The sequence below is a fragment of the Martes martes genome (genome assembly GCF_963455335.1).
Source record: "Martes martes genome assembly, chromosome: 17".
Lineage (NCBI taxonomy): Eukaryota > Metazoa > Chordata > Mammalia > Carnivora > Mustelidae > Martes > Martes martes.
This window is the reverse complement of record NC_137905.1, coordinates 52,564,240-52,591,946: the sequence shown is the minus strand read 5'-3', so window position 1 is coordinate 52,591,946 and position 27,707 is coordinate 52,564,240. Positions and strand designations below refer to the sequence as shown.

Sequence of the window (27,707 nt, the reverse complement as noted above, 5' to 3'; positions counted from 1 at the left end):
AGCCAGTGAAGGGAATGTCTCATTTTCTTAACAGAAGGGTGTAGGTCTCTTTTACTTCAGACCATAAACTTCATGGGAAGAAAACAATCCAAATGACAAGGGAGACAATGTGTGTTCCACTCCAGAAGGGAATACTTTGCCTCTGTTTAAGGAATGAGGTCACTCGATAGGTACTGATGGGCAGGGGGGACTATTTATGGGACAGAGTGGAGGAGGGGCGGGAAACATCATTACCCACAATACTTGTATGCGTGTGTACAGCCATAAAGTAAAAAGTCTACACCACATCGACAGTGGCGACTCTGGAAGTGGGTTGGGTTTGAAGCGGAAAGTTTCATTTTTTATCTTTGAAAAAAAAAAAAAAAGTTTACAATCATGTCAGTTGAAAGACACTCCTTAGAGCTCCAACCCTACGAAGAATCCAAGCCCCCAGGTCTTAGATCATCTAGACTGGGAGTGGGGGGGTTGAGGGCAGGGGATCCGGCCCTCACTCAGCCCAGGATTCCAGGCCCCCAGCGTCCTCCTCCCTTTGATCCAGACGTCCAGGCTTCCAGCCCGGGTGTCCAGGGACCAACCCCTCCTTCCGCCGCTCAGGACCAGCCTCTCTTTCTGCGCCACGCGAGCACCGGCCCAGACGTCCTTGTCAATCTCCGCGCTGGCCCCGCCCCCGCCCCGCGCAAGGACTTCATTGGGGTGGGCCCCGCCCCTTGCGCCCCGGCCTGGCGCCCCTGCCCCGCTGGCAATTCCAGCAGCCTCGCGGTCCGGCTCCGGCCGCATTCGGGGTCCTGCCCCTTTTCAGCCCGCCTTCGGTGCTGTCCTCAGAATTGCCTGACTCTCATGACATGATAACGGGGCCCGATATCCCACTGCTCCTTTTTTCCGACTCCAGGGACAACATTCTGTAGTCTATTCAGGAATATTTTTCGAGAATAGGCATTATTCGCTTTCCCAAGCGCCAAAATTGGGTTTCCGACACCGGCGCATGTGCTGGACGCCTCGGGGCGGAGCCCGGGCTGGCGCGCGCGGTGGGCCCGGCGAGCGGCGCGCACTATAAAGCGGGACGCGAGGCCACCCGCGCATGCTTTGGAGAGGCTGAGGAGCGGGTGAGATGTTCTTGGGCTTTTGGCTTCCTTCCGTTCGCGCGGCTGGGCTTTGGGATCTGGGTCGCTCCTGTCAGGAGGTGCCCCAGGGCCGCGGCGAGGCGGCCAGGTCGTCGCCTGAAAGGGGTCTGGGCCCTCGTGAGACCCCCGCGCGCATTCCGAGGCGAGCCTGGGGTTCTTTGCGGGGCGGGCACCCTTTGCAAAGGGCGCTCAGGGTGGGGAGGACTCCTGCCGCCGGAGCGAATGAGGACTCCCAGAGCTAGCGTGCCTTTATACCTCACCCTGGCTGCGCCATCTCTGTTTCCCACGTTGCAGGGCTCCGCCATCTTGTCCATTTATCTTGGGCTGGGAGGGCTGGGGAGCGCGCGTGACCCTGAGTTTTTCTTAGGTTTTCCACCCCTGTGCTAGCTACATTTGTTTTCCTTAGGCAGTCGCTGTTTTTTCGACTGCACATGGCTGGCATTTTGTACAACCTAGCACAAAGGTTATGGGAGGGGGATTTCTAAGGAATGAGGCGGAGCAGAGTCTCGAAATGAATTACTGGGTTGTTTCTGAGAACCATGTAGGTGTGGTTTTAGGAGTAAGCAAGTGGGACCTTTGTTTACCCTCGCGAATCATTCTGACACGGTCCGTACGGGTATCAGGAGTTTTGTGTTCACTCCATGCATCAGTCTCGTGAAGCGTGACCTCTGGGCTCATTGGTCCTTGGGGTCTTGGACATCCATTGGTTTCCTGATTCCGGAGAAGACCCAGCCCCATGGCAGGTGGCTGATCATCTGTCTCCCCACCACGACCCACCAAAAATCCTCTCTGAGTTTCTTCTCCCTTTGGGCAGCCACCTGGAAAATCATTGACTTGATCCTAACAGTGGCTGCGCCAGGAGTGAAAGGATTTTTCTCCATCACTGGCGCGACCCTGTCGCTGTTGTCCATTAAAATCCTCAAGCTGCTGGAAATGCCACCAAAGTTTAAGTTGTAACGTTTTGCTATGTTTGCTTTCCTTGTGTTTTGAAGGCACGTTTTTAATTTCATCGAAAATAGTTAACACTATATTGTATTTGTGTATTATATTGTATTTGTGGTTTCAAAGTCGTCTCCAGAATGTCTTCCTCAGCGGATTTGTTCCAGAATGGTTGCAGTAAAGGGTCTCTGGTCATTGCATATGCTGCTTATATTTTTGGATTTTTTTTTTTTTCCTAGAATAGCTCCCTCCTTTTATCTCCCAATAGGTTCTTCCAGGGGAAGGATGTGTACCCTAGCAGCTTTCATTGCTTCAGGTACTAGCAAGTAGAGCCAGTGCTGAAAATCTGTAAAACGGGGCAAGGGCTGATAGACACTGGGGTTTCTCCATGTAGTGGGTTTGAGGACAGTCCCCTGTGGACCTGTGACACTGGGGAGATTGGGGTATGGTGGTGTCTCCATAGGGAGAGTTGAGGGCTTTCATACCTTCCTGATGGGTTTTGTGTTTCCCAGTCTCTTGAGTGCAGTTAATCTGGCCTCTGTTCCTGAAGGTGAGTGGCCTTGGGATGTGGTTGCCTTGGGGACCAGGGCTCCCATGATGTCCAGCACTGGGCTCCTATTACCCCTGAGAATGCAGTGCCCCCCAGGACCTTTGACACCTGGGGATCTGAGAGGCCCTGGTTTGGATGTCTCTGGACCCCTGCCCCGCCCCTAAGACTGTTTCTTCCTCTACCCTCCCTACGTCCTTTCTGTGTTACAGGTGTATGTGTCTTCAAGCAGAGGGGCCACCCACTACGACCTCATCTTGGTGAGAACCCTTGCTTCCACTCCCTGACCCACCTGCTCCCCCCCCCAATCTAAAATACCTCATTTGGAGTGACTTCACTTCACATCTCTCTGGTGTGCCAACATGTATTTATGGGCCAGCGTTTGTGCCGGGGATGCAAATCCCCATGCAAATCCCTGTTCATTTATAGCCGTGGAAGCGTAGCCAGAATGGGCCTGGGTCCAAATCCCAGCTCTGCTGTTCATGGGCTTGGAGAGCTAGACAAGTGATTGTGATCCTGAGCCTCAGTTTCTAAATCTGTAGAGTAGGCACCACACTTGAGGAACATATGGGCCTGAGTCCTCTGTGCAGTTGGGGAGAGGTCGGGGGAGAGGGTAGCAGTGATGTTTCCCATCTTCAAAGGCAGGGGTTGAATGAGATGGAGAATACATGGATTATGGAGAAAACCTAAACCTATATATGGGTTTCAAAGAAAGGGGCCAACCAGAAATCTAATTGGCGAAGTCAGCAGGACAAAAGAAACAAGCTGGCAACGTTTATCACTGTTAATACTGAGGGGTTTGTAGATTGAATACCTTGTACTTTGAAGTAGAGCTTAGCTTCCCCAGAATCCTTTACCTATAAGCTGCTACAGTTATGAAAGTTACCCTTGATTTACACAGTAACCATTGTCTAAAGGGACCGCTTATCTGGAGAATGTTGCTCAAGTGTTTCAGAAAGCTAAATCCTAAAATGGGTGTAGAGACCTGTTATCTGAAAAGAAACAAGTGTTCTTGGCTCTAGGACGCTCTTTTCTGTTGGGAACAGACCCGCAAGTGTGTTCTGTCGTCCTTGGAGGTTTCCACTCTTCCTGACAGCACTTCAGGGAGAAGCAGCTACTTTCTGTGATAAGTGAGCTCAGATTTCAGATCACGAGTGTCTGAGGACCGGGGCTCTTCGCCTGGGGTGTCCCCCTGCAGAGCGTTCATTGCCACTGAGAGGGAATTTCTAGGAAAGGGGAGTAGGAAGTTTCCATTTGTTCAGCAAGGACAGGTGAGGGGAGATGAGAGCAGAACTGGAGACTTTGGAAGAGGCGCGAGGCCGGGGGGAGGGGAGCAGGGGAATGTGAGGTGCAGGCAGAGCAGACATGGGGTGTTTCCAGGAGGGGCTCCTTGAAGCTGAGCACAGGAGGGAGGTCCCCATCCCCCCGTTCCGTTTTGCCGGAGGAGAAGCACCCCTGGGGGTGGCGGGGTGGGGGTGGGGAGTATGGCATCAAAAGGCACGTGATGGGGGCTTGCTCCTTGGTGCCTCAGTGGCCACGTGTCAGTCATTTGTCCCACCTGGATGAGCTCTTGTCTGTTATCCCACCCCCTTAGGACTGGAGGCAGGTGGCTCTGGGACCTGAGTGAGGAGGTGACAAAGGGTACCGGGGGCCCCCATGATGCCCAGCACTGGGCTCTGACCTCCCCTGAGGACAAGGTGCCCCCCCGGGGACCTTTGACACCCCGGGGGGATCTGAGGGGCCCCGCCTCTGGGGAGCGAGGGATGGAGGGCCATGGCTATCCCGTGCCCCACTGACCTGCTCTTCCCCCCCCCCCCCGACCCTTTCCCGTCTGCAGGTGGTTCCTCCAGGAATCGAACAACCTCACCATCCTGTGCTTGGTAAGAACAGAAGAGGGTCTCTCTTACTATTAATATCATGATCACTTATCGTTGTGAGATATGTAGATGATGCTTATCCTGTAAAAGCAAATGCTGAGCTCTGGAGTCGCTTGGTCTTCCCTGTATGCCTGTGAGGCGGGGGGTAGCAGGGGGAGGTGGGCACAGGAGAGGCTGCAGTGACGCTGACTGCCAGGGCTTTTGCAAGGGCTGTGCTGGGGACCCCCATGATGTTCAGCACTGGGCTCTGACCGCCCCTGAGGACACAGTGCCCCCCGGGACCTTTGACACCCGGGGATCTGAGGGGTCCCACTCCAGGGAGGTGCTGGAGGGTGTGGCTATTTTCCCACTGATGGCCTCTGTCCTTCCCTGAAGGTCCTGCGGGGACGCCCCTCCGGGCTTCCTGCTGTTGCCTGCAGGGGACAGCCGTGACCATGGCCTTGAGAGCACTGGCGCCCCCCCAGATGAGGCGGGAGGACCGTTACTACACGTACACCGAGCTCCTGGCCATCTCACGGCGCTTCAAGCAGAACCCCAATGAGCTCATGATCACCTGGATCCTGCGCGTGTATGACCAGGGGGGCCCGGCCCTGTCCCTGAATTCTGGAGAGCTGGCCCTGCTGGGCGACCTGACCAGCGATGCCATCTTCAACTACCGCTGTAAGACCCTGCGGGGCAGCTGCAAGTCGCTGCTCACCTGGCTGCTGATGGCCTGGCGCCAGCGCTGGGAATCCTTCCTGCACTTCGAGGCCACCGAGCTGCCCTTCCGGCCCTGGACCACCATGGAGGAGGGCATCCAGCTGGTGCGTGAGCTGGGCATGCTGGACTGGATCTACCACGAGCCGCCCTCGCCTCCCGCAGGTGAGCAGGGGCTGAGGCCCGCGCCTGAGGACGTGCCCTTCACGCAGGGCCTCCAGCGGCGCCTGCTAACGGCCGCACCCTCGGAGCTGCGGCTCTCGCTCGTCAGCCTGCTGGTCAAGGGCATGACGGTGCTGGAGGCGGTGATGGAGATCCAGACCATCGCCGACGTGGGCCTGCTTTGGCGTCAGAGCCAGCCGGGCCGCGCCAAGCTCATGTTGGGACCCAACCCGACGCGCAAAGACCTCATGGGCTGGCTGCTGAGCCATGGTGTGCCCAAGGAGAGGGTGGACAAGCAGCCCACCAAGGTCCTCCTGGAGCTGTACATCAAGGAGGCCAAGCGTAGCCGTAGCCACCCAGCCTACATGCTGGGGGACGAGCAGCCCCCACCTCCCCCCTACTCAGACCAGGCCTGTGGGGAGGAGCCGCCTGTGCCTGTGCACCATGACTAGGCCTCCCGGCCATGGCCTTCTCAATGGTACTCTGTGGCAGAGGGAGGCTGGATTCCAGGGGAAACACAAAAGTCGGAGCCAGTGCCGCCTCTGGCTCCACCCACCCATCGCAAACCCCCCCCCCCCCCATCGTAGACAGGGATGGCCCATCTGCCTGTTCTCCGGCCTCCCCAGGGCAGGCTGCACTGTTACTGTGTCCGAGGTTCCCAGAACGGGACTGTCCTTGCCCCCAGCCGCCCTGCAGGTGTCACCAGCCAGAGCAGTGGAGGCAGGTGAGCCAGCCAGTAGCCCTAGGTGCCTCGTTCCCCCGGGGCATGGGCTGTTCCTTTTTAGTCTTACATTTCAGCCCGATTGGCACAGTGGGTGGGCGGGCACCCACCCCTTGGCCACACGGGCCCCCTAAGCACTACAGGCCAAGTGGGGAGACCCCACAGCCCATGACATGAAAGCACCTTGAAGTTTGTACCCTTTTTAAGGTATTTTTAAATGCAGTGTTTTTACCTAATGATTTAAGCATGGGCAACATTTTGATTTTAGGGATGCTCCTTTCTCTTGGAATGTTTTTTCCCTTAAGACTTTTTTATTACGATTTTGCAATTCCTTTCCCATTTAAAGTGGACTTCTGTTTGCTCACCTGGAGAAGCAGCAGCCAGTCCCATTAGGCAGATGTATGACCTATGGCCAGTGTCTGTCACATCTGGATTAAAGGTGTTGGGGACAAGACTCACAGCTTTGTGAGGACAGACAGCCACCCTGGCAGGCCACACTGGGCCCATGGGACTCATTAAATAGCGTGAGCATTACTGTGTGGATCTTGGTGTCTGAGCAGGGTTGTGGCATGGTCCTGGTGGGAATCCAGAACCCTCACTGGGGAGGATAAGGATCTTACACCATGGCCCTAGGAAAGCCCCCATCTCCTTGGGCCATCCCATTATGCTGAGAAGGCTGGGCCCCTACTGGGGTTACTCAGAACAGGGTAGGGGAACCTGCTAGAACTTCAGGTCTGAATCTCTAAGCAAGAAGATGCTTCCCACCACCGCCTCTCCCCTGGAAGCTTGTGAAGACACTGCGGCCCTGTGATAGCTCCATACCTCCCAGGGCAGTGATGGGCAGGGAGGTGTGGACGTTGAGAGAGCTGAGCCCCCACCCAGGGATGGGCGTGAAAGAAGGTCTCAAGCTTTTCTAAGTTGTACAGACTCTAGGGCTGCTGGCCCCAGTCTGAGGGTCCTGGGCCTTATTCCCCCCAGGTAGAAGTTTGGGGTCCTGGTGGCTAGGAGTAGCTTCTGCCTGCAGGCCCCCCCATCTCTGACCACCTCCAGCTACCCAGCTGATGGGCACCTGCACACCAGGCTCCCCACAGACAACACAGGTGTGACCATCGGTGCCACGCGGGAGGGGGGGCTGGTGCTGCACATTCGGGCCACTCAGCACTTGGCATGTGGTGGGAGCGTGCACCTCCCCTCGGAGGTTGAGCAGTTAGGTGTGAGAACACACAAACGAGCCTGCTGTTCACTAGCAGGTGTGTGGCTTTAATCTTCATTACGTCTCAAAGCTGTGCTTGCCATGAGGGGAGCTCTACCTACCCTCTGACTGGCCATGCCTGGCCAGAGACCCTGAGCTGCAGCCGATGTAGCCAGGGCGGGAATGTTCCACTTCATTTCGTTTAGCCACGTGGCAACCAATGGACACTGCTACAGACCTCCACCTCCTACCATTGGGCCGCAGCCCTGAGTGATGTTCCCAGCCCCACCTGCTCTGCCGGTTCCCCGGAGGTTAATGGCTGGGGTTTTGGGGTCGATGAATTGGGGGTCTGGGTTCTGCCAAGCGAGGTGGGAGCAGAGGCTGGTCGTTCAGAGCCCACCTCAAGCTTGCCCACGGCTCTGGACCTGGCACTGCCAGAAGGCTCTCCTGCTACAGGCTGGGCCTGACCCTCCCGCCCAGAAGCTGGGGGAAAAGGTGACGCCAGTCCCTACAGCACTGTGAGCCTGCAGGGGTCAGCAGAGCCAGACTGACTCCCAGGAGCCCCATCTCCACAAGGTGTGTGACCCGTGCAGGGGCGCCCTGAGCAGGTGCACGCCTGCAAACCCGTAGCCCCACGTGTACTGATGTAGCATATACTCCCCAGCATGTGTGGAGACGTGCAGGAACACACCCATACACAGCAGCCCCACATGCACAGCACACACGTGTGTGCACGGAAATGTGTCACAGGGATGCATGCACATAGGCGCAGACATGAGTCTCCGTGCCCCTGTGTAGAAGTGCAGAAGCACACATGAATGTAAACACAGGAGCCAAACATGTACACACATGAGCACCATACATGTACACAAACCACCCTGGGCACACATCCACAACACACGCATGAGCATGCGCACAACTGCCTGCAGCTTCCTGGCCGGAGAGCCCCGCCGCCCGTCTCCCACAGGAACAGGCACACACAGTAAGTCACGGAAGCCAAAGCAGTGGGTGAACAGACATGTTGGGGTGCAATGCCAGCTGTGGGGGAGGAGGTGCCTGGGTTCCCAGCTCACACAGGGCCCCCCCAGGCCCGCAGGCAGCTGGGTCTCCAGGCCAGCAGGCCCAGCCCCACGCTGAGCGCCGCCAGCACTGCCACAGCCCCGGCCAGCAGGGGCACCACAGTGGCTGCGGGGAGAACATGGGAGTGTGAGTCTCGGGACCTGGGCCCCCCCACACTCCCGCCCCAACGCCAGTGGCCATCACCTGCAGGGGTGGCAGGCTCACGGGAGCCGTGGCAGGGGACCCCGTGAGCTGGAGGCCGGGCCGGGGCAGTGAGCTGGCGGAAGCGGGCTAGCGGGCAGGCGCCTGGGCACCCGGGGAGGCTGAGGGGCAGGGGCAGTCTGGTGGAGTCGTTGCGGTAGAAAAGGGAAATGGTGACATTCCTGGAGGAAGACGTGGGGTGATGGCACCCAGATCCCTCCTTACCTCCCCCACCATTGACTTAAATCTGGAGGGAAGTAGCCTAGTGGAGACACTGGACTCCTGATTCCTATGTATCAACCTCCTTGAGCCATCCCGCACAAATCCCCCTCTGCCTGGGACCCCCTCTCTTCTTGAGACAGTCCTGTCCCGCCCATTCCCAGGCACTGCCCTCTCCTTACCCTGCATCTTCATCCGGGTCCCCAAGGCGCCTCCGGAATTCAAAGCCGAGGCAGGCAGCATACGGTGGAGTGTGCCCGTCATAGAGACCCAGGGCTCCCTGGAGGGCCAGCAGGGTGCTGTCGTGCTGCAGGTGGATCCCAGGGCTGAGACACACTCCTCTTTTGATGTCTCTCCTCTCCTGAACTCTAGACTTGTGCATCCGGCTTCCTCCCAGATGCCCCCTAGATCTCTTAGAACCAACCCTGCCCCCGCCAAATCAGCTCACCCTGGAGGCAGTCCCACCAGTTACAGGGAATCATTTAATGAACATTGGTCAAATAGATGCAAAAATATGATTGGGCAGCTCAGTTAAACAGCTTATCTTTCCAGAAGAGCCAGATTCTCTTATAACACCAACACCTCCCTCCTTCCAGACTGCATACCTCTAGTGATACGGTCTGAGAGTACGGTTTGGAGATATGAGTTACCCAAGGCAGTGGGCTGGAGTTCCATTGAGACCACCCCACCAGTTCTTCCTCATCCACATTGCCATCTGACATCCCCCTCATCCCTGTGCCCACGTGGCACTGCCTCCCTTCCCAAAGACTCACAGCTGAGTACATAACCATCTTGAGGGGCAGCCCCAGGTGCTGGACCCGAGAGAAGTTGGCAAGGATGGCATCCAGCAGGATCCCTGAGGGGGCAAGAACAGAGTGCTGAGAATCCCCCAAAGGCAGGTGCTTTGGGCCTCCCGGCCTCCCGGCCCCACACCTCACCCCCTGTCAGCTGGGCCTTCTCGGCTGCCCGGGGTGGACCCACGTGGGCCCCAATATCCAAAGCTGAGATCTGGGCTAGGGTCCGTAGGACTTTCGGGGAGGCCCAGGATGGGAGGGGAAGACCATGGGCTTGCTGGAGAGAGACAGGGAGAGAAGACAACGTGACTGGGACATTCTGAGCTCTTCATGCTCCCCTCAGGCCCTCCCAGTACTGTGCTGTCCCCCTGCAGTCCTCTCTCCCACCCCTCCACCAAACCCCTCATGGGCTGGGTCTGGTCAGGAAATCACGGCCAATAGCCATCATTAATTAACAATAATAATGACCATCACCCCACAGGCCAGGAGCCCCCACGCAAGGAGCCAGAGGTGTTTCAAACGTCAGACGTTTTGGAATCTAGAAGGTTCCCACGGTGGCAATACCATCTCCCTCAGAACACATCCAGTGGGGGCTGGGCAGCCCCCTTAATCACACACGGTGCTATTCCCACTGTGCAACTAGGGTAATTCTCACGGAATGGGCTAAGCAAAGACTATCTATCTGAAGAGCATCACACGGGTTCCGGTCGGTCCCTGCTGCCCAAGTTCTGGGTTTGGGAGCCTTTCCCACAAGAGATCTAACAGAGGAGGACCGGCAAACATGCAGCCTCAAGCATTCCTGCAGGCCTGCATGCCAGGCACTGTTCTAAGCACCTCGCGTGGATTAACCCGTTTTGATCTTCCCAGAAACCCCAAGCGCTGTTGGTATCCCCGCTGTGCAGATGGGCAAACTGAGGCACCAAGGGTTAAGCGACTTGCCTGAGGGAACGCAGATAGTGAGCCGCAAAGCTAGGATTTGAATCCAGGTGCCCTTAATCACTCGGCTGGGTGGGTGGGGCGGGGGCTCACCTGGCACATCAGTGTGTCTAGAACCTTCCACGCCCTGCGGAGCGGCTCTCCAACCAACAACAGCCCCGTGACGTTCTCTAGGTGAGTCAGGAAGTCCTGGGTGCACGGAACCTGGGTGAGTCCCACCGGCCGCCCCCGCCCCCGCCCCCGCCCCCGCCCCACACCCTTTCCGGCCCCGCCCCCCGCCGGCCCAGCTCACTGTCCAGCCCTCCAGGGCAGTCTGGTACTCCGCAGCCTCTGTGGCTTCTCTCAGCAGCTCATGGTATCGGGGACAGCTGCGCATGGGGAACCTCAGCAGCTGGGGGAAACTGAGGCTCAGAGAGGACAGGGTGACCGGGACCCCACAGTCGCAGTGCGGGAGCTGGGGCTGTGGAGCCGTCGGCCAAATCTCTCTCTTCAAAATACGCGGCCTCTCCCAAATCTGGCCGCACGGCATGGGGATGGCGCCTCACGCCACCCATGAGCCACCTAGACAGCTCTGCCGCGGGGCGGGTCTCACTGCTCCCAGCCAGCCCGGGCTGCCTCTCCCAATCACTGGCTCCCCCCACCTAGGGGTCTCGGTCTTGCTCCATCCCTCCCACCACCACCCCCCCCCCCCCGCACCTGTCCAGCCCCCTGACCTTGTCCTCGGTGACGGGCACTGTGTGCACCGGGATGGGCCTCCAGGCAGCCTCTGGGCGCCCCGGGGCAGCCTCAGGGAACAGCCCTGCGAGGTTGGCCTGAGCACTCTCCAGCGTGCGGTCAAAGTCAGTGCTGCGAACATACACCTGCGGTGGCGGGGAGAAGGCCCGCAAGGGGCCCCACGTCAGGTCAGAGGTTGGCTGCGGCATCAAACCAAAAGCTTCAGATTCGGTTCAGGGTCGAAGGTCAGGGGCTGGGCGTCAAAGCTCAGGCTGAGTGGGAGTGTCTGGTCTTCCATGTTGCAAGGTGGGACCAACAGTCAGGGGTCAAGTGGGGTTGGAGGTCAGAAGGTGGGCGAACACGTGGGATTCAAGGGGGAGTCAGTTGCATCAGTGAAAGAAAGGAAGATCACAATCGCTGCTGGCTGGAAGTTGGAGTTCAAGGTCAAAAGGTGAGGTGGAAGGACATGGGACCAGAATTCAGTACACGGCTATCAGGGATCAGAGGTCAGAGGTCAGGAGGGATGACCCTAATTGGGAGATGTCAAAAGACGGAGGAGGACGTAGGAAAGACGAATCAGATTTGACGAAGGGCAGAGATCAAACACTGGAGTCATGAGGGCACATTGAACCACTGAGGGTCAGAGTCAGAATCAGTCAAGTTTTGGCGTCAGAAAGCAGAGGTCAGAAGGTCTGGTTGGAGTTGGTGGGTGTCTGAAGACAGAGGGGGAGGCCAGGAAATAAAGCCAGAGTTGATGGAGCCCAGAGGTCAGAGGTGAAGCATGGGACGCGTGTTGAGATGGGGTCAGAGGTCAGAGGTCAGGGCGAGTTCGCGGATGGTTTGGAGGTCAGGGATCAGGTACGGGGTGCAGGTCAGGTTATTGGGGGTCAAAGGCCAGAGGTGGAGGCCCAGCTGTTGGAGTCCGTGGAGGTCAGAGGTGAGAGGTCAGGAGGCCAGGCGAGGGTCCTCTCGTTGGCAGTACCTCCTCCCGCCGATACTCCGGGCTCAGAAAGGCCTCATAGCGGCTCCTCAGGAACCGTCCCAGCTCCAGCTGCTGGCGGACCCCCTCCTGAGGGCAGAGGCAGCCTCAGCAGACCCCTCCCCACCCCACCCGCTCCTCCCCTGCACCCCGGCTTCTCACCCCAGTCAGCTGGCCCAGGCCTCTCGGCCACACGGCGGCGATTGCCTCCTTGTGTGGGTCCGTGGGGTAGGAGGCCAGCGGGGCCCGGTCGCCGTGGCGGAACACCTGGGGACGGGACCAGGTCAGGGCCGGCCGGGGAGAGGGGAGAGGCCAGGCCAGGGCAGGGGACAACCTCACCACAGCCACAAACACCAGCGGTCCTTCGGTCAGGGCCTGGGGCTGCAGCAGCAGCAGGAGCAGGAGAAGTCCAGCGGGGAGGCCCCCAAACCCTGTCCCAGCCATCTCCACACAGCCCAGACGCTGAGCTCAGCCCACCGTCTGCGCCGCAGCCCCACCTGCTCATTACCCCTGCCTCAGCACCCCCCCCCCCCGAAAGCAGGTCCCGGCCTGCCTCCCCCGGGAGCCGAGGTGGCCTCCTGGGATCCGGCTCCCCCGGGGCCTTTGCCAGCCTTGGCTTAGCCAGTGGACCAACCTGTTTAATGTTCACTGCCCCTCTGGCAGGGGCTGATCCCGTTCTCACCATCCCCATCGTGCAGGTGGGGAAACGGAGGCACAGCAGGGTCAGTAATTTGCCTGAGGGAACACAGGCAGTGTGTGGCAAAGCTGGGATTTGAACCAGAGGCCCTTAACCTGGGTGCGAAAGGAGACAGAGAGCCCCCCCACCCCCAGCTCCGCATTCTGGACACATTCTCTGCCTTCTCCTCCCTCCCACAACCCAAGTCTGCCTTTTCCTGTTCTCACGCCTTCAATGTTGGCGCCCTTTGAAGCTCTCTTGGGCTTCGTGGAGATGTCACCTCCTTCCGGTGCCACAGCCACCACAGCTGGCCCCAGCCAGCACAGCCCAGTGGTTGAACACCCAGACCCCGGGTTTGGCTTGGCTGGATTCAAAACCCCTTTACAAGCTGTGCAACTGTGGGCAAGTTACGCACCTCTCTGTGCCTCCTCATTCATCAAATCCATACGATGGGAATGAGTGCCATCTGTGCCTCACAGGGCTGCTTTGAGGATGAATGAGTTCAAAGGGCAGAGTGTCACCTCGTTGGGACCGCACCTGGGACCATGTGTGTTTCCAGCAACTCAAAATTTTAGCCGTTCTGCCCATGTCCACTAATGACCACAAGAAGGCAAAGGGCACGCATTTGGGGATTACAGAGAATTTAGTGAGGAGAATTCACCGAGATGGGAGCCGTGGGTGATGACCTTTGACTGTACTTGTTTCTTTAGCCTCCGTATTTCTGGTAACTGGGAAGTTAGTTCTAAGGTGTCACAAACAAGGAGAGTTGGATGCCTGTAATGCTCGCGGGAAGGTTGGTGGAGTGAAAGTCAGGGAACCCGGGGTTGGGGGGGACACGGTTGGAGTCTCTGGCACTGTACGTGTGCCTGTGGTCCACAGGTGGGCAAGTTGCCACCCTGCGCCCCCCAGCACTGGTGACAAGACTCATGGGAATGCCCAGCTCAGCGGCTGCGCCTCTCAACCTCGGGTCTGGCAGACTGTGGGAGAAAATTTTCCCCGGGGCCACCTCCCAGCTTCCAGCCTCTTCCTTGTTCCAAAGACACTGACAGTCAGAGCGGACTCAGTGCCTCCCCTGTTCACAGCCTCCCATGGCTCCCCAGCACCCTAGGGTTGGGGGGTGAGGGGGACAGATTTCTCAGTGTAGTGTTGAAGATCTGGTTCCAAATTCACATACTGCATGTAACATTCTGCCTCCAAAGTCCCCTCTCCCTCCAGCATCTGCCCCATGTCCCCTCTACCCAGAATGCCCTTCTCTCGTCACCACGGCCACCATTCTGGTCTCCCAGGCAACCCCTCTTAGGTTCTAGTGGCTGATCTGTCCTCTCTGCCTCACAGTCCAGGAAAGGAAGAGGAAGGTCAAGCAAGCACGGAGTTCAAGACCATGGCCATGAACTTTCAGGAAGTGAGGAGGGGTCTGGCAGGGGGAGGGAGGTCAGAGGGAGGGAAGGAAGGGAGTGAGCCCTGACCTCTGACTGCTCCCCCCAGAACGTAACCCTGGCTGTGGCTGTATTCACCATCCTTGCCTCCATCTACTTCTTCAACAAGGTGAGTGGGAAGAGGGTAAGGGTGGTGAGCTGAATCTCTGTCTCTTTGGCCCCAATTTTAACCACTTAGCCTCTTCCCCTCTCCCATGCCTCTGTGTATCTCTGTGTCTTCCTCCCTTAGGCTCAGCAATGAGAAGACACAGGATGCCTAATCCAAGAGCTTTCGGCCCTGGATCATGACTCCGGCCTCTGAGACCAAATAAATGGACTGAATCAGCACAACCTGTTTCATCCCGGCTGGTCCCAGCCTCCCTGGCTCTGCTGGAGGGGCAGGTCTCCTGAGACAGCAGGAGGAGGGGGGCCAGGAGTCCAGTCTCCTGGGCCTGACAAAGGAGGGGCTAGAGGCCCGGAGTCTCTGGTTTGAGACAGGGAGCCCAAAATTTGAGCTGGGTTTTGAGAGATGAGTAGGAGTCTTTCAGGAGCAGTTAGGAGGAAGGACATTTGTACTCTGGGTGCAAAGGCAGAGGGAAGGGGCTCCTGGGTGGCTCAGTCAGTTAAGTGTCTGCCTTCGGCTCAGGTCATGATCCCAAGGTATTGGGATCAAATCCCACAATGGGCTGCCTGCTCAGCAGGGGAGTCTGTTTCTCCCTCTCCCTGTGCCCCTCCCCTCTGCTCATGCTCTCTCTCTCTCTCTCTCTCAAATAAATAAAATCTTTAAAAAAAAATAGAAGGCACAGAGAGGAGAGAGAGCAGGATTGACTCACCTGGCATCAACACGAACTGCTGCATACTTCAGCTACATTCCTTCTCTCTGAACCCTGGTTTTCTTCTCAGTCAGACAAAGGTGAAAATTTTTGTTCAGTGGGCCCCGGAGGCCACAGCCAGAAAAACTTGAGACCAAAGACACAAACTGAGTTTTTCAGGTATCATCTTCCTTGTTATATTTTGCACACATCTTTCTCTTAGAAAACTCCTACTCAACCTTCAATACCCACTATTAATGCCCCTTCCTATAGAAGTGTCTAGACCTCCAGACAGTCTGTTACCAATTTCCTCACTAACCTCCTCCTCCCCACTGCCTGACTTCACCCCCCAGCAGATGGAGTGCCCTGGGGGATACCCCAGCCTTTGGCTGAGCTTCCTCCACCTTCTTATGAACAATTTCATTTCGACTCAACATCTAAAAGGGCAGCTCCTGAAGAGGGTGACCAAACATCCCGACTTTCTCAGGAAAGGCCTAGCAAATTTCGATTAGGAACGGACTTATAGCCTCGCTACAATTTTGCCTTGCGGATTGCAGACACCTTGGGCCAGTTGTTGCAACGTCGTTGGTTAATAGCGTGCTCTTTAATTCCCAAAAACGTCCTGATGCAGAGGCTAGTTTTACTTACGGGAAGCCCTGGCTGCAAAACTATGAGCCACCACACGGGAGCGGTGTTGGACCATTTTCCCAGCCAGAAGTTAGTCCGCCCGGCTCCAGGAGGGAACTTGGCTTGGGCAAACCGGAGTTCGAATTCGGAGACCTTCCTGGCGGAGACCAGGGTTTCTCTCTCCCTGGACCCTCGCCTTACTTCCTGTCTCTAACTTCCAGCTCTCACAGAGGTCCTTCTACATCCATAGCTGACTCTGTCCCTCCCTGTTTGCAGCCTTCCCATGTCCCCCACCTAAGGTCGCCCCCCACCCCCCACAAGAGTCCCAGCCCTTCAGCCTGGCCTTGGAGTTGTGTAGGACCTGACTCCCTCTAGTCTTTTTTCTTTTCTTTTCCTTTCTTTTCTTTCCATCTCACCTACACCCTACGCACAGCTCCCCCGCACCCCGCCCCAGTATATCCTTAACCACATGTAACTCAAGAGATAGTAAAATATGCTATTCCCTTGTGTCTTGGCACATACAAACTGTGCTCCCTGCCTGGAGTGCCCCTTCCCACCTCCACTCTGCGTCTGCTTCCTCTAGAAGGCTTCCCAAAACCCCTCCTGCTCCCAGTGCGGCTCCTTGCTCTCCCCTCCCATCCTTGGTGGCCGTGACCAGGGAGCTTGAAAGTGGGGTGCACAGAATAGGATCTGACTCCTAAGGGACCCCCAGCTTGGGTCTTGGCTGTTAATGCTTGTAGAACAACCAAATACAGAGCAGTCAATCTTTGCATGCCCCCCCTCCCCGCCCCAGGGTTTTCAACCACTTAGTGCTGGGGTTCTGGGTCCCCTGGGAGCTATTAAGGTTGCATTTCTACAACCACAGGCACTTCAGAGGGATGGGGCTCAGCCCGCTGCCCGTGGGGAGCTTTTGAAAGTCCCAGAGCCCAGCTCTACCCTGGACCACTTAAACCACAACGCCTGGGGATGGGGCCTGGACATCGATTGGGTTTTAAAAGCTCCCCCCGGAGATTGTGATGTGCAGCCAGGGTCAGAGGCGTCTCTGTAATGCATTTTCCCAAGACAAGAAGAGATGAATTCCCCGCCCGCCTTGGAGCTCAGTCCACAGCAGCTCCGTGGATACATCAAAAGACTCAGAACGTGAAGCAAAATTTAACCTTTAGTTTAGAAACATTTGGGAGTTTGAAAACGAGAGAAAGACAAAGTAGTTTGTTCCCAGAACAGGGCACTGCAAGGGCGATGGGGAGGCACATTTCCCAGGGCAGCGAGAGAAGACAGGCATGATGATAACCAACGCAGTGCTGAGCCAGAGAAGCCGGTGGCCCAGGGCTGTCCCAGTGTTGCTCTGTTCCACCTGGGGGACCAAGGCATCTTGGGCTGCAACGAACTTTCCAGTTTGAGCCCCCAGAGCCCTGGATCCCAGGAAGCGCTCAGTCCTGGGATAATCAGGCTTGTGGGGGTCACACTCATTCCAAATTCCTCGGCCATGTCCACAGTCCTGCCTTTACATGCAGGCCCACAGCCGTGTCTCCATGGTGTGTGTCTCCCTGTCCGTCTGTCTCCCCCGAGCGCGCTCCTTCAGGTTGAGGCCGGTGCTATTTCGGTCTTTCGCTAGAGCTTTCCGTGTCCCTGTCTCTCACTGGGTCTTTGTCTCCGTGTCTTTTTCTGTCTCCTCTTCCGCTTGATCCCTCCCGGCAGCCTGACCTGCCTCTCACCTCCCCTCCCTGCTCTGGCTGCCATCTGACGCCCATGTCTACGCAGTCTCATCACGTTTGCACCTGCGCGCATCCCCTCCCCTCCCCTCTTCTTCCATTTTGCCTCATTTCTCAGGGCCTCTGCGTCATCTCCGCCCCCCACCAGGGTCTCTATCCCTCTCTCAGGATCTCTGTCCCACTTTCTCAGGGTCTTCTGTGTCTCCGTCCACCCCGACTCTGTCTCCCTCCTCCCTGTCCTCTCTGCATCTCTGTCCCTCTCTCTCCTCCTCCAATCTCTCTGCCTCCCCATTCTCCTATCCATCTCTTGCTGAACCTCCACACCCCATATTTTCCAGTCTTGGAGGAGACAGGACCCCCCCCACCCTCCTCCTTCCCCCATACTGTCTCCAACCCCCAAGAATTTCCCTTCAGGTCCTCCCAGGATGGCTGGACCTCTCACCCATGTCCTCCTCAGACACGCTCCCTCCGTTCTGCCAAGGGCCTGGCATAGCCTGGAGGCTTGGTCCCCGGGTGTGTAACACAGGGTTGAAGCACCCACTACCCACCCTCCTCTCCCCCACCCAGGGTGAGCTCCAGCGGTGTGAGCAGCACCCACACTTCCGCCATGTCTGGCCTGGGATCCCCCATCCCCACCAGCCCCAGCAGAAGCAGTAGGGTAGTAAAGCCACAGATGAAATTAAGGCTGTTTGTCAAAATGGGGAGAGGATCCTGGATTATCGGGGGGGGGGGGGAAGTAGGAGAAGGGAAGTAGGAGAAGGAGGCAGAAGAGCGAGGGACCCAGAGACCAACCCTGCTGGTTCTGAAGATGGACCAAGGTCCATGAGCCACAAAACAGGGCAATTTCAGAAACTAGAGAAGGAAAGGAATTGGACTCTCCTCTTGAACCCAGTGACCCCCCCCCAATTTATGGCCCCCAGAACTGCAGGATAGATTCATGTGGTTTTAAGCCTTTAAGTTTATAGATATTGGTTACAGCAGCCATTAGAAATGAGTGCACCCATTTCATAGACCAGCAAATGGAGGTACTCTGAAGGTCACACAGTTTGAAAGTCAGTAAGTTTGCCTCTGAGGACAGGGGTAGGGAGTTGAGGGCAGGCAGCCGGAAGAGGGGGTCTGGACCCAGGATGGCCGCAGGGGAGGCCCGGAGAGCCTGGCCAGGCTGTGGGAAATGGAGAGGTTAGTCTCCCATGCTCTGCCAGACTGGAAGGAGGTGAGGCGAGGGAGGGTGCCCTGGATTAGAGCCCACTACTAGCCCCTCCCTCCCTTCACTCTCTCTTCTCCATCTCTATGGCCTGGCCCCCACTCGGGCCTTCTCCTCTCCCCCAGGACCCCCATGCTCACTTTCTCCTGGCCTCTTTCCATCCCCCAGGGGACCCTGGAGAGACCTCTACATTCAGGGTTGACTCTAACCCTCCTCTGCTCACACACCTCCCATGGCTCCCCAGTGCCCCTCAGCCTGGCCTTCCAACAGACCCCATCAAAGCCTTCAACTCCAACTCTCAAGCCCACCCCCTCCACCTGGTCCCCGCTTTGTCACAGCCGTAACCAACTTGATAGCTCACTGACTATATCCGTCTCTGTGGCCAGCCTGCAGCCTCTTTGAGATCAGGGTCCTGGGCTGACTCCTCTGGGGTCCCCAGCATCACCCACCACTGGAGGAGGCACATGGGAAGTCCCATTTTCAAAAGAAATGAATAATTCATTACACTGTGCAAGGTCTGGGTCAGCACAAGACCCAGAAGGTGGTGCAGCGCATCATTCATGACAGACCGCATCTCAGGAGCGAGGGACACAAAAGCGAATGAAACAGACAAAGGGGTAAGGCTGTCACCTTGCCTCCCCCCCATTTCATTTGATTCTGCAGGGACAAGAATGGGAACCAGGAGACCCATAGCACAGCTGGTCGTGTGTGTCGGGAAGGGCGTGGGCTCTGGACTCCCATCACAGTGCTGAGTTTGAACCCGGACCCTGACGCCCTGACCTTGGCTGGGACCCTGAGCAGTTCAGTCTCTCTACCCCAGCAGGGGTGCGTGAGGATTAGGAAACATTCTGTGCTCAGTCAACAAGAACAGAAACTATGCTTTGTTGCCGCTGAGGAAGGAGGGCTTCAGGTGCTGGGAAGGGAAAGGTGTCAAGTGTCAGGGGGTGAGGAGTCTCATGACAGCTATTTTCCGACATTTGATGACAGTCTGTCTGTCTCCCACGGCTAGGAACATCTCAAACCAGGCCAGATTGGGGGCGCCGCCTCCCCTCTCTCCTTGCTGAGAGAAACAGAGGTAGTGATTAAGAGCGAGTAATTGCTTCCCTCCTGCAGGGGAGGTAAATATCTTTCTGCAGGATTTTGCTGTTCAGGACTGTCTTCCCTAGGCTGCGAGCTCCGTGAGGGCAGAGGCCCTGTTCTGGTCAGGGATTCCAGAGGATGGCAGAGATTTGTGCCGTGGGCTTTGTCAATACTTGAAAGGACAGACTATTGTGAGGAGGAGGCTGTAGGCTCTGAAAGATAGGGGCTGTCGGCCCCTCCCCTTGGGACATAAGCTCCTCCCCCTGGGGTATCAGTCCCTCCCCTGAGATGTCAGCCCCTCCCCCTGGGATGTTAGCTCTTCACCCAGAATGTCACCTCCTTCCCAGGGCTGTTGACCCCTCCCCCAGATTATCAACCCCTCCTCCTGGGGTGTCAGCCCCTCCCCGTACTATGTCAACCCTCCCTCAAAATGTCAGCCCCTCTCCCTGTGATGTTAGCTCCTCCCCCAGAATGTTAACCCCTCCCACTGGGATGTCAGCTCCTCCTATTGGAATGTTAGCCCCTCCCCCTCAAATGTCAACCCATCTCCCTTGAATGTCCCTCTCCAAAGTAGGGATCTTTGTCTCCTTCACCTCTCTTGTCGCTAGAGCCTAGAACCATAACGTTCAGCTCACCGGCTCTCAACAATCATGACTGAATGGATTAGTGGGGTCAGTCTTTTAAAGGCCCAACTACCACTTACTTGCTCTGTGACCATTGGTAAGTGGCTTTACCTCTCTGACCCTACAGCTTCCTCATCTGTAGACTAGGCATAATCGCAATATCACTCTGGTAGGGTCGAGATGCCGATTTTGGGTGTCTGTATGTTTATAGAGCACTGGACAGGGCCTGGAGCACAGGTCACCATCAGTGCTGGTGAACTGCCTTTATCTGGGTGAATGAAGCTGTGATCACCTTCTTGGATTCTCATAGAAATTTTATTAAAGAGAGCTTTTCAGGGGCACCTGGGTGGCTCAGTGGGTTAAGGCCGCTGCCTTCGGCTCGGGTCATGATCCCAGCGTCCTGGGATGGAGCCCCGCATCGGGCTCTCTGCTCAGCAGGGAGCCTGCTTCCTCCCTTCTCTCTCTGCCTGCCTCTCTGCCTACTTGTGACCTGTCTGTCAAATAAATAAATAAATAATAAATAAATAAAAATAAAGAGAGATTTTCAGTCCCTAAAATCTGAGGCTTAGGGCATCCTCCACAAGCCTCTTCCATGGAGGCTGCCCAAGGAAATGCTGATTCCTTCCCTTGGCCATGCCAAGAAGCGGTGCTCCCTCTGGGTCTCAATCCCACCTTACCAACCATGCGGGGCTCTTCCCAACCAAAGACCACCGTCTCCCTGAGGAGGATCCTCAAATGCCTCTAAAACCAGAGTCTCCTGAAAGACTACTTAACCACATTCATTAGAAAATCAATACAAATTTAAAACTTCACAGGGATCCCACCGGTCTCCTGGGGTGTGTGGGAGGGGAAGGTGGAAGACGGTGACATTGACATCCGTGGTCACTCTGATGAAGCACAGGAAATGCCCAGCTGGGTGTCCTATGGCACCAGCTGGCAATGCGACATGCCACACGTCCTCTGGCCTGGACAGTCCCCTAGGAAGAATAAAGACAAGGAGAAAGATCTTTCTTTTTTGTTGCTGTTTTAAGATTCTATTTTATTTTATTTTTAAGATTTATTTCTTTAAGAGAGAGAGCGAGAGAGCAAGCACATGAGCTGAGCCAGGGAGGGGAGAGGGAGAGAGCAACTTTAGCAGACCCTGTGCTGAACATGGAGCCTGATGCAGGGCTGGATCCCAGGACCCTGAGATCATGACCTGACCCAAAACTAAGAGTCTGCACTTAACCGACTGAGCCACCCAGATGCCCCAAGATTTTTTTTTTAAAGATTTTATTCATTTATTTGACAGACAGATCACAAGTAAGCAGAGGGCAGGCAGAGAGAGAGAGGAGGAAGCAGGCTTCCCGCTGAGCAGAGAGCCCGTGCTGGGCTTGATCCCAGGATCCTGGGATCATGACCCGAGCTGAAGGCAGCGGCCTTAACCCACTGAGCCACCCAGGCACCCCAAGACTTTATTTTTTTTTAAAACAATCTCTACACCCAATGTGGGGCTTGAACTCACAACCCCGAGATCAAGAGTCAGTGCTCTACCCACTCAGCCAGCCAGGCACCCCTCAAAGTGCTCAAAGAATAGCAGTGGCAACCAAGAATCTTATACCTAGCAAAGCTATCTCTCAAAAGTAAAGGTAAAATAAAGACATTCCTAGATAAACAAAAACTGAGAGAATCTGTTGCTAGCAGACCTGCCTTACAAGAACTACTAAAGGAAGTTCTTCAGGCAGAAGGCAAAGTAATTCCAGATGGTAAGGCAAATCCACAGGGAAAACTAGTTAAGGTAACCACATCATTTTATTTTATTTCATTTTCTAAGGATTTTATTTTTAGTAACCTCTACACCCAACATGAGGCTCAAACTCACAATCCTGAGATCCACAGTCACAGTCTCCACCAACTGAGCCAGCCAGGTGCCCTGGTAATTATGTAATTTTAAAAGACACTATTAATGCACAGGTTTTTCTCCATTATTCTCTTAACTGATTTTAAGATCAATTGTATAAAATAATATGCAAAATAATGTATCATTGGCCTATAACATGCAGAGATGTAAAATATTTGCCAATATCAACACAAAGGAGGTGGTAGAGGAAAGCTAAGGAAATAACTATGGATGGTAAAGTAGTAATAATAATTATTGTTGGGTTTGTAATATTAATATGTAATGGCAATAATACCACAGGAAGAGAGAAAAGAGGATAGAGCTCCAAAGGAGTTCCAATTTCTATCTCACTGGAATTAAGCTAGTATAAATAAGAACCTGATTCCAATCAATTAAAATGTAAGCCCCAAAGCAACGACCAAAAAAAAAGGTTAAGAACTCTTCCAACTCAGTATCAAAAATACAAATCACGCCATTTTTGAATGGGCAAGAGATCTGAATAGACGTTTCCCAAAGGAGATACACAAATGGCCAAAAAGCACATGAAAATATCTGCATCATTAGTCATCAGAGAAATGCAAATCAAAATCACAAGGAGGTAGGTACCACTTCGCATCCACGAGGATGGCTACAATTAAAAAGTCAGATAATGGCAAGTTTGGGCAAGGATGAGGAGAAACTGAAACCCTCACACACTGCTGGTGGGAGCATAAAACGGGAGCTGCTGCTGGTGGGAGCATAAAACGGGGCAGACTGTGGGAAACAGGCTGGTAGTTCAAAAAAGTCAAACATAGAGTGACCCTGAGGTCCAGCAATCCCCCCTCCTAGACAGATTTCCAAGAGAAATGAAAACATACAAATACACAGAGACTGGGACATGAATATTTATAGCAGCATAAAGGTGGAAACAGTCCCCATGTCCCCATCAACGGACAAACAAAACGCAACATATCCACACAAATATGTTATTTTATTAATATTATATTAATATCATTAATATTATTTTATTAGTATTTTATTAATATGAAATGTTATTCAGCCATAAGAAGGAATGAGGGGTTAATTCATGCCACAACCCAGATGAAACTTGAGACCACCACGCTGAGCCAAAGAAGCCAATAAAAAAGGTGACACATTTACACGATTCCGTTCATCTGAAATACCCATAATGGGAAAATCTGTAAGGTCAGAAAACAGATTCTTGGTTTCCTGGGACTGGGAGTGGATGGAGAGATAAGATAATTGCTAACAGCTACAAGTTTGGTGTTTGTTTGTTTGTTTGTCTGTTTGTGATGGTGAAATGCTCTCAAATTGACCACAATGATGGTTGCTCATATCTGTATGTACCAAGAGCCGATGAATTGTCCACTTTAGTTGTATGAATTATATGGTATGTGAATCTCCATAAAAGTTTAAAATAATCCAAGTAGAAATTTGCTTACAACTATATTACATCTATGACTTATTGGTGAGGTATTACATCTGTATAATATTTAATCACTCAACCAAGAGCATAGAGTGTCTTTACTTTTATCCCAATCACCTTTGGGTCCTTAATTAGAGTTTGGGGCACCTGGGGGGCTCAGTCAGTTAAGCATCTGCCTTCCGCTGGGGCAGGGTCCTGGGATAGAGCCCTGTGTTGGACTCCTCGCTCAGTGGGGACTCTGCATCTGCCTCTCTCCCAGTTCATACTCTCTCTCGCTCTCTCTCTCTCAAATAAACAAAATCTTTTTAAAAAATAAAGTTTTCTCCCCCAGAATCTTAATTTTTTTTTAATGTGTTAGTTCCCAGATGATTTCAAGGTATTTCAGAGGGATGGTGAGTGGTATTTTTAATTACATTTCATGTTTGTCTATTGTTGGTGTAAAGAAATGGAACTGATTTTTATAGGTTAATCTTGGGGGGTTTTTTGACTTTTTAAAGATTTTTTATTTTTTTAAGTAATCTCTACACCCAACGTGGGGCTCAAACTCACAGCTCCGAGAGATCAAGAGTCTCACGATCCACGACTAAGCCAGCCAGACACCCCTCTAGGTTAATCTTGTAATTCAGGACCTTGCTGCTATCTCTTACTTGTTCCTACAGCTTTTTAAAGAAACCATTAATCAGGATTTATATACAGTACTGTGTTAAGCAACAGCCATGATGAGAACATCCTAATATCATTCTTGCTCTTGGAAGGAAGCCATCCAAAATTTTTATGGTGTTTGCTGGAAGCTTTAAAAGGTTAAGAAAATATCCTTTTCCCCCCTAGTTTATTGTTTTAATTTTCATTCATAAATAGATATAAAACCTTACCAAATTATTTCTTCACATTGACTGAAATCATTACATTTTCCTCCTTGGTCTGTTAGTGAATTACACTAAAAGAATTTTTTTTTTAATTTTGAACGACCCATGCTAACTACCGCATTGTGATGAATTACGATACAGTGTTGGATTTAGTAGGCTATTATGAGATGTAGGATTTTTGCACCCACATTCACAAATGAAATGGACCTATAATTTTCTTTTCTTGTACATGTTCCTTATCTGGTTTTAGAATCAGTATTGCATTAGCTTCCAAAAATGAACTAGACAGATTCTACATGATTTCTATTTTCTGGAATAATGTGTATAAGATAAAAATTAAGCATTTCTTGAATATTTGATATCAGTCGCCTAGACCATCTGTGCCCCTGGAGATTTTTTGAGAGAGAGAGAGAAAGAATGGAAATCTTTGACTCTAACTTTGTATATTTCAATAGTTATTGGTTTACTCAAGTTCTTGATTTTTGCATAATTTTGGGCATTTTATATTTTCTAATGATTTAACCATTTTATCTACATTTTTAAATGCTGGCCCATAGTTGGTTATTATACTATCTAATTACATTTTTTATTTTTTATTTTTTAAAGATTTTATTTATTTATTTGACAGACAGAGATCACAAGTAGGCAGAGAGGCAGGCAGAGAGAGAGGGGGAAGCAGGCTCCCTACTGAGCAGAGAGCCCGATGAGGGGCTCGATCCCAGGACCCTGAGATCATGACCTGAGCCAAAGGCAGAGTTGAGCCAACCAGGCGCCCCTCTACTTACAATTTTTAAAGTTTATTCATTTATTTTTAAGTAAACTCTACACCCACCAAGGGGCTCGAACTCATGACCCCAACACCAAGAGTTGCATGTCCCACTGACTGAGCCAGCCAGGTACCCCTAATTACTTTTTATATCTCAGTCCTAGCTATAATTATCCACTTTTATGGTTTGTATTTTATTTGGAGCCCCTCTCTTTTTTTCTTATTCAGTTTTGCCAAAAGTCAATCGATGCCAGTAACTTTTTCTAAAATCAACATCTTGCTTTGTTAGACTTTTCTCCCCTCTTTCATTCCATTGGTTTCTGTGATCCCTTTTTTTGGTCACTTGTTTTGCTCTTGTTCCTGTGGATTTGCTTTATCGATGATTTTCCCACTGTTTGCTTTAGATTGTTTGTTCATTGTAGAGAAAACTATTTATTGGATCAAGTTTTTATCAAATGCTTTATTTCCATCTGTGGTGATAGACATCTGGTTTTCCTCTGTTAACCCATGAATGTGGAGAATCAATGAATTGATTAAATCAGATAGTAATATTTTATTTAGGACTTTTTTGATTCACGAGAGAAATAGACTGTGGTTTTCCTTGTTTATGCTGTGCTTGACTATTTTTTCAGATTCTATTTTTTTAAATAATCTCTACACCCAGCGTGGGACTCGAACCCAAAACTCTGAGATCAAGAGTTGCCCACTCCGCGGGCTGAGCCAGCCGGGTGCCCTGTCCTTAACTATTTGTGTGTGTGTATGTGTGTGTGTGTGTGTTAATATTGTAGTAACCTCATAAAATGAGTTGGGGAGTGTTACTTCTTTTCCTAATTGCTGGGTGGATTTATGAAAAGTTGTAATGACTTGTGCCATGAAACGTCATACAAAGCAATGGTTACTGAGACAGGATGGTCTTGATGCTGGCTTAAACAGGTGAATCGATGTGTGGAACAGAGAGCCCCATAAGAGACCCACAAATACTAAAATATAATGAGGCAGGGACCACAGAGAATCAGAAAAAGATAACTATTTAACAAAGGCTGTTGAAATCATTGTTTATCCTTAGGGGGAAAGTGAAATTGGATTTCTACATCACACCGCACAAAAATCAACTTCAGGTGGACTGAAGACTTTCATGTGGAAGGGAAAACTTTAAGAATGCAAGAAAAGGGTCGCCTGGGTGGCTCAGTGGGTTAAAGCCTCTGCCTTCGGCTCAAGTCATGATCCCAGGGTCCTGGGATGGAGTCCCGCATTGGGCTCTGTGCTCAGCATGGAGCCTGCTTCCCTTCCTCTCTCTCTGCCTGCCTCTCTGCCTACTTGCGATCTCTGTCTGTCAAATAAATAATAAATAAAATCTTAAAAAAAAAAAAAAGAGGCACCTGGGTGGCTCAGTGGGTTAAAGCCGCTGCCTTCAGCTCAGGTCATGATCCCAGTGTCCTGGGATCGAGCCCCGCATCGGGCTCTCTGCTCACAGGGAGCCTGCTTCCTCCCTTCTCTCTCTGCCTACTTCTGATCTATCTGTCAAATAAATAAATAAAGTCTTTAAAAAAAAAAAAAGAATGCAAGAAAATATGGTTTGCCCCTCGGGGCAGGGAAGGGTTTCTTAAGGGACTGCATGATACTATAATGATGGACATATGCCATTATACATTTGTCCACACTCACTGGAGGCACACCACTGAGAGTGACTCCTTCAGGTAAACCTTGAGGGGTACTGATGTGTAGGTTCATCCATTGTGGCAAATGTACCCATTCTAGTGGGGGATGTTGATGGGAGGAGATTATGCATGTGTGTGGGTGGGCTATATGGGAAATCTCCATACCTTCCTCTCAACCTTTTTAAAAAATTTTATTTATTTATTTATTTGAGAGAGCAAGAGAGATCACAGAGGGATGAGAGTAGACTCCCCACCCCCAGGGGCAGGGCTCAATCCCAGGACCCTGAGATCATGACCTGAGCCCAAGGCAGAAGCTTAACCAGAAGCCGAGCCAGCCAGGTGCACCCCCTGACCCCGCCTGCACCTTCCTCTCAATTTTGCTGTCAACCTAAAACTGCTCTGAAAGAAAGAAGGAAAGTAAGACTCTTATTTAGGGGTTCCTGGGTGGCTCAGTGGGTTAAAGCCTCTGCTTTCGGCTCGGGTCATGATCCCAGGGTCCTGGGATTGAGTCCCGCATCGGGCTCTCTGCTCAGCAGGGAGCCTGCTTCCCTTCCTCTCTCTGTCTGCCTCTCTGCCTACTTGTGATCTCTGTCTGTCAAATAAATAAATAAAATCTTAAAAAAAAAAAAAAGAAAGACTCGTATTTAAAAACAAAAACAAAAACCTTGGGGCGCCTGGCTGGCTCAGTCATGGGACATTCAACTCTTGATCTAGGGGACTGTAGGTATGAACTCCATGCTGAGCCTAGAGATTACTTAAAGAATAAGATCTTGAAGGAAAAAAAAAGCTAGCTGCATCTATAGCTG

At 52.9% G+C, this 27,707-nt stretch overlaps 2 protein-coding genes across 4 annotated transcripts; one reads left to right on the top strand and one right to left on the bottom strand.

Annotated features, from left to right (window-relative positions):
- The first annotated feature begins 1,078 nt into the window (after positions 1–1,078).
- LOC308358916 (Friend virus susceptibility protein 1-like) lies at positions 1,079–6,597 on the top strand. 3 transcript variants are annotated; one of them, XM_080829436.1, is made up of 6 exons: positions 1,079–1,103; positions 2,329–2,376; positions 2,573–2,610; positions 2,820–2,867; positions 4,445–4,487; positions 4,860–6,597. In XM_080829436.1, the coding sequence occupies exon 6, from the start codon at positions 4,919–4,921 to the stop codon at positions 5,792–5,794; it is 876 nt and encodes a 291-aa protein (XP_080685562.1). In that variant the 5' UTR covers positions 1,079–1,103; positions 2,329–2,376; positions 2,573–2,610; positions 2,820–2,867; positions 4,445–4,487; positions 4,860–4,918; the 3' UTR covers positions 5,795–6,597. The 3 variants fall into 3 exon arrangements, with proteins under 3 accessions (XP_080685562.1, XP_080685561.1, XP_080685560.1); XM_080829435.1 differs by lacking the exon at positions 2,573–2,610; XM_080829434.1 differs by lacking the exons at positions 2,329–2,376; positions 2,573–2,610 and having other exon boundaries at positions 1,085–1,103.
- A 1,727-nt stretch (positions 6,598–8,324) lies between these two features.
- Positions 8,325–12,601, bottom strand: ACP4 (acid phosphatase 4; the record flags this gene model as incomplete). The annotated part of the gene is made up of 11 exons (XM_080827941.1): positions 8,325–8,440; positions 8,519–8,697; positions 8,917–9,041; positions 9,508–9,590; positions 9,673–9,805; positions 10,558–10,653; positions 10,757–10,855; positions 11,178–11,324; positions 12,161–12,247; positions 12,320–12,424; positions 12,497–12,601. The coding sequence occupies 11 exons, from the start codon at positions 12,599–12,601 to the stop codon at positions 8,325–8,327; spliced, it is 1,275 nt and encodes a 424-aa protein (XP_080684067.1).
- Positions 12,602–27,707: the final 15,106 nt, after the last annotated feature.

Bases quoted from the DNA above. Each gene is read 5' to 3' on its own strand.
- LOC308358916 (XM_080829435.1), top strand. From the start codon at position 4,919: ATGGCCTTGAGAGCACTGGCGCCCCCCCAGATGAGGCGGGAGGACCGT.